The 10,576-nt window shown below is 40.2% G+C and overlaps 1 protein-coding gene across 5 annotated transcripts in view; it reads right to left on the reverse strand.

The window, feature by feature from the left end:
* Positions 1–10,576, reverse strand: part of LMO3 (LIM domain only 3) — a 57,656-nt gene that overhangs the window by 44,208 nt on the left and 2,872 nt on the right. For 2 of the 5 annotated variants that reach the window (XM_087855662.1, XM_045781488.2), the window contains exon 2: positions 3,980–4,193. In XM_087855662.1, coding sequence (XP_087711788.1) covers positions 3,980–4,185 — 206 coding nt within the window. In that variant the 5' untranslated portion in view covers positions 4,186–4,193. Of the gene's footprint in view, positions 1–3,979; positions 4,194–8,182; positions 8,333–9,361; positions 9,811–10,099; positions 10,233–10,576 lie in introns of those variants that run through there. The other 3 variants (XM_087855663.1, XM_045781487.2, XM_087855661.1) reach the window with 3 other exon arrangements.

The raw sequence follows: 10,576 nt of genomic DNA on the forward strand, positions 1-10,576 counted from the left end.
AGACCCCATTCAGAGATACAAGATCTAGCCTTCGGCAACTTGATGCTTAAAATACACAAGAAGTTTTAGGCTTAACAAAAAAAATAAGCAAAAATTGCCCAAACTCTTGAGTGGTCAATTCCGATATTCTTTACTGCCTCCAAGTTGAAAAGTAAAGTAGTTTGTTATTTTCCCCCGCTTCTGACTTCTTAACACTTGCCACAAAATTTTAATTCTATGATTCCGATTACACATTACTACTTTTTTCATATTTTCCAAACTGAAACAAGGATGATAGATAGATTAGCAGTGCCTAGAGTCCCGTGAACATCATGACTCACACTGCTGTATTTATACAATAATTATTAATCTACTTTGGGCATTCTATTATTTGTAAGCTCTAGTTCAACGCACAAAGATGCCTCCCTTGTCTAATTTGTCATAAGTTCAACTTTAAAAATAAAAAAGCTACAAATGTGTTGGATACATTTTTTAACATACACATTTTCTAGGTCTTGGTGTATAAATATTGATGGGCAGATTGGCTTCATAGTTTAAGGCAAGAAAGCATGTTAACAGAGGAAGTTTTAAAAGTCAATCCCTCTGTGTCTTTACCTAATGAATTTCCGAAGGCAGAGAACAATCTTACAAACTGGCAAATTCTCTCTCATCGGATATGTGCATTGTATATTTTACAGAAAAATTAAAGATATTATACCAGCTCCGTTATGGAAAATGAATTGTTAAGATCTGGAACTCAGTACACAAAGGGTATAATCCTCTTTCTTTTTCTTAAATATAGCTAATTGTGTCACAAGGAAGGAAAAAAATCTGAGAGAAATCATATTTATCATAATAATAGTTTCTATAACTCTAAGAAAATATCTTATGATTTAAATTCTTGTATTCATTATTCAAAGAACTTGAAAAAACATGTCATCACTACCACTACTCAAAGTAATGCAAAATAAAATGTTATAACTTCAAGACTCATTGTTCAGCATAAGAAGTGTTTTTTGTCTCCTTTTTTTGGAAGAAGAAGTTAATTAGGAAGTTAAATACAAAATACTTGGCAAAAGTATTTCACTCTTCTCTAGATATGAAAAAATTATGTGGGCCAAGATAATACCTACAATCAATACTTTACCAGTACAGATAAAACTAGTTTTTTTCTTTGTCATTTTCCATATTCTTACTTACTGATGCCTACCGATTTAGACAGAGAAATACAAATCTGTAAGTTATTTATGGCTTGTTTGGTGCCTTAAAGAAATCACACACTATCCAAACACCAAAAACAATATAAAACCACTCGTGAATAGGATTTAAATGGTTAAGCCTCGACTGCGCAAAATACAAAAAGGAACTAAGGGAAACGAGAAAAATTATTTTCAAAGCTCCCGAAGACAGACACAGAATATTACTTGCTCACTGATCATATTACAGATTTGGGTAATTAATAAACAATTAGATAGTAACAATTTTACATACACCTTTATTTTTCTTAATTTCGTCTTATTATCTAAAATTATGCTCTCACACAGCAGGCATCCAAAAAACATTTTTGAATGACTATACCATTCAAAGAAATTAATTTATAAAGCTTGCCTAATTGTATTTGTCTATCTGACATACAGAATTAGACTATTAAATTTCCAATAAGAGACATGCTGCTGAACATCAACAGTTTCACTGAGATACACACTTCTTACATTAAACTACATACCACATCTGCAGCATAATCTATAACATACAACACAGTGTTGTAAACACATTCCAATCCCCCATTTCACCTCTACAATTTTTAAGTATTGATGAATTACTCCCTGCCAAAGAAGTCACATTATATACAACAAACCTTCAGTTTAAATAAGGAATAAGCTTGCTGTTAACAACTTAGTTTGAAATGTTAACAATCCTTAGGCTGTTAACATAACAACTGGCCATTAATGTGGTAATGACCAATTTAAGAGGAAATTATACTCTGAGAAATGAATATATTGGCAATCAGGACGAGGGTTTTGATTTGAAAGAGTATGATTTTTTTTTTAACAAGTTAATGAACGATAAAAGTTTGAGCCTATCGGAAATTAAGTTATGTCATGAAAAAAATATCTATCTTAGAGAAAGATAAGCATTTCTGATACGGAAACTATTTTGATAACTCCCTTTCAACAAAACACTTACTGGAGATTATCAAATGGCAGTTTAACATCATATTTTTATTACCATTAAGAAGACGAACACAAAACAAGTCTCAGGTTTCTTTCTGAGCTTGCTACTATATTCACAACTGCAAAACAGTTTAACTCACGATACAGGGAGTTCATTGGCAAAGTATAAATTTTTAAAATCCAGCTATTTCAACATACTTTCTTTAAATCTTACTTTTTATCTTTATTGCTTATTAGAACACCTTAATCTCGCCCAGACTATACAAGCTCCTTGTTTCGGAATTGTTGTTACATAAATCCCCTTGACACACTGCAGTTGTAAACAAATATAAAAGTCAAAAAAAGAGTCAAAAAGCCATGACTATTGGTTAGTGAAGATAAAGCAAACTAGGAAGCATTGTTAAATCACTGAAAGCAAATGCAAACGCTTTATGTGGAAATGAGGCCCTATTTCACAATGAGCAGAGGAAAATTTTTTATTTCAAAGAAAAAGTTCAAAGACTGAAGTTCTAAGAGAATTCACGGAATAAGTTAATTCTGATTAGTTGTGCCACCACAATAAGGGAAATCCTGGCTATACAGTCACTTCCCATTGTTGGCACCTTGCATGTATTTTGTGCCCCTGGAACACAGAGGACTAGTAACAAGTGGTCATAGTTAGCCAGGAGGCTGTCAGGTGAGGCAGTCCTAGGAGGGGGAAGAGTAGAATCTGATAAACTGTTCTGGATTCACCCTTTTAAACTACCTCTACTCAAATGATATATATTTTTAGATAAAGATTAAATCAGACCAAGAAATAACTGAATTACATACAGGGAAGAACCAAATTCCCTAGAAAAGACTTCTCCAAATGACCAAGACGGTTAAGGAGCTACAGTTGATTGATAAATTTTGTGTCATAAAGGAAAAAAAAATTCAAAATAAATCGCTTAATGTCAGGCTAGAAAAATGATTAATTGTATCAAATATGAAAACCCAAATGATGCCATATATCATTTCTCTAATTTGATAGGTCCTACTTTATTAATATATGTAATTTGCAGCTGAATCAAGTCACAAAGTTCCCTGAAAAGCAAAATAATTTTTCTTAAATAGAAGTTCATGTGTTGAGTGCTAAATGCTGGGAAACAGGTTTAGTGGGCTTCATGGTTTCTTAAGCAAGAACATATGAATTGTCCTCAAACTGTTCAGATGTTTCCAAGTTTAGAGAGTGGCTATCATCTCCCCGTAAGGATGGAGATCTTTACTGTGTTAATTTCCATAACACTACTGGCAAGTCTGAGGCCGTTACTGCTCAGTGATATCTTTGTGATGACCACTTGGAATGCCACTGAGGGTGGGGGGACGTATTCATACTTGGGGAAAGTTTTCAAAACCATATAATAAACATGCTAACAAACACCAACTAATCTCAAACTGCTTTTCTTTGACAAATCAGAAACAGAAGATAGCTGAATAACTCTTGGGTCAAGCTCAGCCTACTCTGTCAGTTTGGTGTAAGACAACACTTACATGCTGATTTCTACCAAATACATCCTTGCCGTGAACTGGAGGTTTCCTTCTGGGCAGTGGGATCACCTATTTCTAACTATGAGCATCTAGGCAGGCCAAATGGAAACACTTGAGATACGAGGCTTTCCTGGCCATTCCTTGAGCAAGAATTTGCATACGAGGCAACTGGCAACATTTTGAAGGCTGACAGGTCAACGTCTTTCAGGAATATAAGCTAGTAGTAAGGAAATGAAACCAAAAAAAAAAAAAAATACACTTACAAAAGTATTTTAAAAGGAATCCAGTCATCACTGGTGTGCAAGGATAATTCCTACCTCAGATAGTCTCTGCGACAAAGGATAAGATTAGCTTTAGTGTACAGGGTGGAGCCCACCTCTCCCAAGCGACAGTCACAGCAGGCACACTTCAGGCAGTCTTCATGCCAGTATTTGTCCAGTGCCTTTAGAAGATACCGGTCCTTGATCTTTCGGTTGCAGCCAGCACAACCTTTCGGCTTGGTGTCTGGCTGGACTGAGAGCATTTGTATACCTAAAGGAAGACAAAAACAAGAAAGAGAGCTGGGACTACAAGAAGATGCCAAAAGACCTTAAACGAGCTTCATATTTAATCCTGCGTGTCTCAAAGAGTGTTAGACTCTCCTCTGTAGGGGCATACCAAACCACACTCAATTGTAGAAACAAAAGGCTCAGACCTTATAAAGTCCTTAGACTTTACATAAATCATTTAGAAAGTCACACATACAAAGTGGTGAAAATAACACATTCTTGGTGTATATGGTAAGTTGGCATTATACACACCAAGTTAAGCAACCTTAAATAATTTTGTAGAGTCCCCCGTTCTCTACATAGGGTGGTTCCTTTGGGAAGAAAATGTGAGTGAATGGCTAACAACGTTAAAGAAAGCTACTTAACAAACTAGTACAGGCTCTAAGAGTCAAGAATGAGTTTTTCTTTACTGGGTAGAAATTTGCTTGCTATGTGCTTGGTGGTGGAAGAGAGTGCACCCTTCTGGGATTACACTAACCTGACTTAGCAGTGGAGATGTTTATAGTTAAACACACAGTGCAGTCCTCCAAAAAGCTCACCAATACTATATTGCTTATTTGCATCCAAATACTTCCTTCTGTGCTCTTGATATTTCAAATTATTCCTTATGTTAAAATTTTAAAAATGAATCTATACTCACAAAAACATCAGCCAGTGCCTCTATTAATGGCAGCTTACTTCACTGTATACCGCATGCTTTGATATAAAACTAAAGTACAGGATTAATTTATTACCATAAACATGTACTTATTTATTTTATAAGGGAAAGAAAAAACAACAGAAGGTAAAATCTAAATATATATAATTTACATAAACATATGTACATAAATATATGCATATATCTATAGTGCACTAGACATAGGATGTTTGTATCTTTCAGAGCTATATCTCCATCCTAAATAAGGAGTCTAGCTGGGTTCTGTAGGTTTTACAACTTGACTGAAATTTTTTCAATGAAAGGCTATTCCCCTTTGAGTTTCTTCTTCTGTCCCAAGTGTCAAACATCCAGCTTAAAAAAAATAGAAATAAAAGCTGGATCAACTATTCAGAACTTCGTGTTTATCAAATAAGCCATTCTAAGCACTATGAAATACTGTAGACATTCGATTCCCAACTCCCTCATTTTACAAATTGTGAGGCGGAGGCCTAAGAGAGTTTAAGGACTCGCTCAAAACTGAATGACAGTGAAGTACTAGATTTGGTGGTCTTCTTACAGTCCAGAGATCCCACTCCTGGAGGATGCATCCTCTCCTACGCAGAAAGTTTTAAACTATACAAAACACCAAATGCGGATGCACTTGAAACAGTTCCAAGAAAAGAAATGCCAAGCTATGATTTTAGAGTATTTCCCTACTCCAAATAGCTAAACCTCCTTTAGTTTCTTCTGGTGCCTTCTGATGAAGGCTTCACGTCCATTAGCTTCACAATCTTTTTTTCTTTTTTAATCACACTGGTAAGAGACACCCAGGCACTGTACCCTCAGAGCTGAATAACTTTTCTCGCTGCAAATAATACATGGATTGCACATAATATCGTTATGATGCTGAACTTCCATTAGAAAAGAACTTCTCTGGCAGAGCAATGGAAGAGGGAATGGCGGGGAAGAAAGCAGGGTGGCTGTTCTTTCTACATGCTATGCATAGCCGTGGTAGTCGGAGCTGCAGACTAGCAGCTGGATTTGTACCGAAGAGCAGGTGGTATTCCTATAGCCTGCTTTCTGTTCCTTTTCTTTGAAGGAGCTGAGGGTCTAGTGTAGATTAATCATAACCCTTGATAGCTCTGCTAAATCTCACTCTCTAGAACTTCTAACAAATGAAGTTTCTTTGATCAGAACTAGTTACCGTCTCCGAGCAAGGTTCCACAAGGAATAAATCCCATTAATTACAGTACAGAACATATCCAAGTGCCTCTTCACCACACACCTGGGGGGAGGGAGAAATTTTGATTTGCGAAATGACACTCTGTATTTCGCTATTGAAGACATCAAGAGACATGAGTGGCTATTCTAATTAGCCAATTTATAAGGCTATTAGTTTTTCACATCACAAAGCTGAAAGAAATTTTAAAATCCTTTCCAGTTGTAGCTCAGCTCTATTGCCCTTAGTTGAGTTAGTACCATCAAGCGGAGAAGGTCAGCTATCTTTATTCAAAACACTTTGCAACCAAGACAGGGAATACCAACATTTGGCACAAGTAACACTACCCTGCTTGTCTTCACAAAATGTTTTTGTTGTGTTGACATTTTAATTTAGCACTCAGAGGCCAATTAATATTTGAAACTCTTACTTTCTGTTTGGCCTTGGGCTTGAAGGAGTTTGATATTTTGCACTCCATCCTGGTACCTTCTTTTCGAGAACAGCATCACATTTCTCTTGGAGAGGAAATCTTTTCAATAGGATGCAAGTTAACAGTCGAAAAAGAACTATTTAGTAGTCGCCACATTGCCACATACCTAAAAGGCACAAAGCATCAGCAGCCCCCCTCACCACCCTGAAGAGCCCGACTGGGTAGAGTTATGTGTTCGGAGCTGAGAAACATTTCACAAGTTGCTCATAGCACATCAGGACTCATAACTAGTTTTAGATTGGCATGTAAATTGTTCTGAGGGAAATTCTTATTGCCTCTGAGACCCTGCCATTCTGAGTTATTTGACAGTTTAAGGGAAATCATAATTAAAAAAAAGACATAAATAATAGCCTGTGCAGTGTGGTGTGCAGAAATAAGTAGAACCATTTCATTTAAACTCTGGTGAGCTTTTAATTGCCTGGATTGCATTGTGAGGCGGCCTAACGGTTGATTGCCTCCATTATGTTCCCTTGTTCTGTGCCATTCATCCGCGCAGTCTCAGCTTCAGTAGTTAACACAACAAAGTAACCACAACTCCACAACACACAGGGGCTTAAAAAAAATAATCATAATCAAAGATTTGCAGCACTTAGACACAGTCTTTTATATTTTTGGACTAAGTACACATAGTGAATGGAAAACATTTTGTCCCTGTCGGAAGATTCACAGAGAACAATTTGGGAGAAGGAACAGGAAGAGGGAATACATAAAGGGGGTTGGCAGAGATGAGGTGCCTCAGGAAGATGCTAAAATGGGAATGCAGGTTCTGCAGCTGGGAGCAGTGACACAGATTAAAAGAATTTGGCCAACGTGGCCATTCGATTGCCAAGAGGTACCAAACAAAAGATTTTTTCTCCTCCTGCCCATCTTCATCCTCTCCCCAACCCCCAGACCCGACTGGAGAACTGTATTGGGCCTAAAAGCTTGTTTCTCTCTGTTCACTGGCCCAAAGCATCCCTATAGGCTGCAGCCCCCTAAGGGACAACAATGCAAATAGATGTCCCCAGATCTCAGGCGCTGGAGCTGCCTAACTCTGTTCTGCCCCTTCAACTCCCAACCCCCTCCCCAGCCTTCCACCACCCCCTCCCCTTTTTGAGCAATGGAGCTGGGAACCAATTTGATTCCCTTTTTCTCCAATGCAGCTGCAAGGCTCAGAGATACTGACATTTTTCCACTCTTATCAGTTTAATTACAGTTACCATGGCAGCAAAGTGCTAGTGCTTGGCAAAGGCCAACAAGAGATTTGCAAGACTGAGTTCAATTTTGATGCAGCTCACATGCAAAAAAAAAAAAAAAAAAAAAAAAAAAACTACTACTACTAATAATAAAAAAAAAATAAGAAACATACATACACTCTAACAAAGAATCCCTTGCGGAGTTTATGCTCTAGCCTTTTGTGGTTGTGTCTTTGCAGCCACACAGGGATGATTTGCAAAGAATGTAGCAGTATTTGTTGCACCTAGCAAGATTAATTGGTTTAAGCAGCAGTCTTTCAAAGCAGTTAGAACAATAATATTTCGGATCTTTTTAAAAAGACACAAAAGCAGCAGAAGAGCAGGAAAGCTTTTGAGCAGCCAAGAGTGCCGAGCGCCGGCAAAGTGCATCTATGATAGATTGTAACCTTACCAAAACTTTTCTCCTTTTTCTGCATGAGTTGACTTAGGCGTGCCTGAGTTGTAGCAGCTTCGCATTGAGCACCAAGCCCAAGGTAGAAGTGGAAGGGGGTCTCCTGGATTTAGCTCAAGTGTGGACCTGGTGCGCAGCCTACACTGCCGAGGACCGACTATTGTGAAGCCACTTTGGGAGCGGGTCGGAGTGGCGGCAGGGGGTGGGGGAAGGGACGAGGGCGGCCAGACGAGACAGAGCGCACACACAGAGCCCCTCGCAGTGTGGCAGTGTGCAAAATGATGGCGAATGACAAAGCCACATGCTTCCCTAACTCTGCCCGTAATCCTAAAATCCCAGCGGCCCCTTTTAGCTTCGTGGTAACAAATGGATTTGATTAAACTGTCACATGCAGCGTTAGCATAGCATATCATGTTCAATATGAAAAAGATCATAAATCTGACTTGTATTTCATAACAGCAATCTGGGTAGCCCCCGTAAAATTGTGCTGCATCAGTTTGAATCTCAACGTCGTAGGACATAGGCACCTTGTTCCACGGAACCTGTCTCTTGTGGCCACTTCTCCCCCCCCCCCAATAGTCACTTTTCCATCTCGCAGGAACAACATTTTCTTATTATGGAAAAGTGGGGAGAGGCAGAAGTGTCGACAAAGACCAAAAGATTGCAATTTCAACTCTTGGGGGAGGGGGCTGTGAATTCCAGCAAGTGCACAGAGTGGGTCCGGAACCCACCTAAGCGCTGAATTCCCTTCCAATGGGCCAGGCCAGAGCGAACCTCTCTCCTAATTCCAAACTCTCCCTGCCCCTCTCTTCCCGGGAGTCAGGGGTGTGGAAACGCTGCGGCTCATCCTGAACTTTGACTATTACCCACTCGAGTCGTACTTGAGACATTCCGCGCCGCAGCCGCTCTCCCTCCTTCCATCAACATCTTCCGCCTGCATCTATTTCATGTCTCATCATAAAAATAATGAAGCCTCACATGATTTAAACAAAACCGTCTCAGCAGAGCTGCAGCCCGAGTGAAAGTTGCAGTGCGGAGCTGGGCTGCAGCTCCAGTTTATGCCTCATTAGGAGAGGCTGGGGAAGAAAAAAATACCCACATCCGCACACGCACGCGCGCACCCGCAGACACACACACCACAAATAAGCCGACGCGTGTGTACACAGTTGCTACACTTACCTTCTCAATTAAGCGATACAGGGGGAGGCCGTTCAGAAAGCACAGTGGCTGCTTTGTAGTGCTTCTCCTTGGGAAAGGTCAAAAAGAAGCATTGTTTGAAAAAAAAAAAAGAGGGGGAGGGAAATCTCTATTTTTTAAGTTTAAAATAATGAGGTCCTCAAGGATCCGCCAAGTGATGGTGTTGACCGCATCTGAGCCACAGGTGTCCTCCTTTTAGGCAACTGCAGTCCGAGGCTGTCTCTCTCCGTCCTGGCTCAAGACAACTTACCCCAGCAGCACGCGAGGAGCCGAGCTGAAGGAAGCCCCGGCTCTCAGCTGCAAAATGCAATCCCTTCCCAGCCAGACATAATACAGCCAAAGAAAAGGTCACTCAGTTATTACTGAGCCGGCGGAGCCCAGGCAGCGCTTGTCAAGACCACAGAGAAGCAGCTCCCTTCCGATTTAAGACTATTTACCTCTCGCCCCCACCCCTCCCCTCTTCTCTCCTTTCCTTCTCTCCCTCCCTCTCTCGCTCGCTCTCGTGTGCCTGTTCTGCAGCTCAGTCAAGTACAGCCGCCCTCGGAAAGTGCAAAGCAGCCACGAGACAGATCGGGCTTTGTTGCTAATTTCCCAGGGTGAAAATTTACAAGCCTGCGAGTGCAGTCAGCACAGCCACACGCATATGCTACTCACAAACGCTGGGGACGACCCCGCGCACAAAAAGTGACCTCTGCAGGAGTCGACTGGAGAAGACCCTACCTCCTGGACCCGTCCAAAAGAAGTCCTGCGAAAGAGCTCCGGAGGAAAAGGATCGGTTTCCTAAAATAACCGGGGCATTTTGGAATAGGTGGCCACATTTAAAGCAAACTGTCTTCCAAAGCCATTTCGGAAGCTACCAATTATGGAAATTAAAATAAAGCAAGAGAATCAAACTGCTACTAGAACACTGGAAAAACACACTACCCTCCTCTTTAAGAAATATCTGGGGGGCGGGGGGTGGAAGCCTGGTCTCTGACTTCCATTAATGAACTCTAAAGTCGCTGCTCAGCAGGGCAGTTATGCCACACAAGCAGGGTCCAGAGCATGGCATACTCCCCCTTCCTCCAGTGGTCCAAGAACCAAACTGTGAACTTGTTTCCCATTAACCAATACTAAACCCCCTCCCATCCCCACTGATACACTTCTTGCAATGACTTGAAATCCTGACGATTTAAAGTTCACAGGCTAGAATAAAAA

Source organism: Ursus americanus, chromosome 25 (assembly GCF_024610735.1).
Source record: "Ursus americanus isolate L20-20 chromosome 25, mUrsAme1.1.p, whole genome shotgun sequence".
Lineage (NCBI taxonomy): Eukaryota > Metazoa > Chordata > Mammalia > Carnivora > Ursidae > Ursus > Ursus americanus.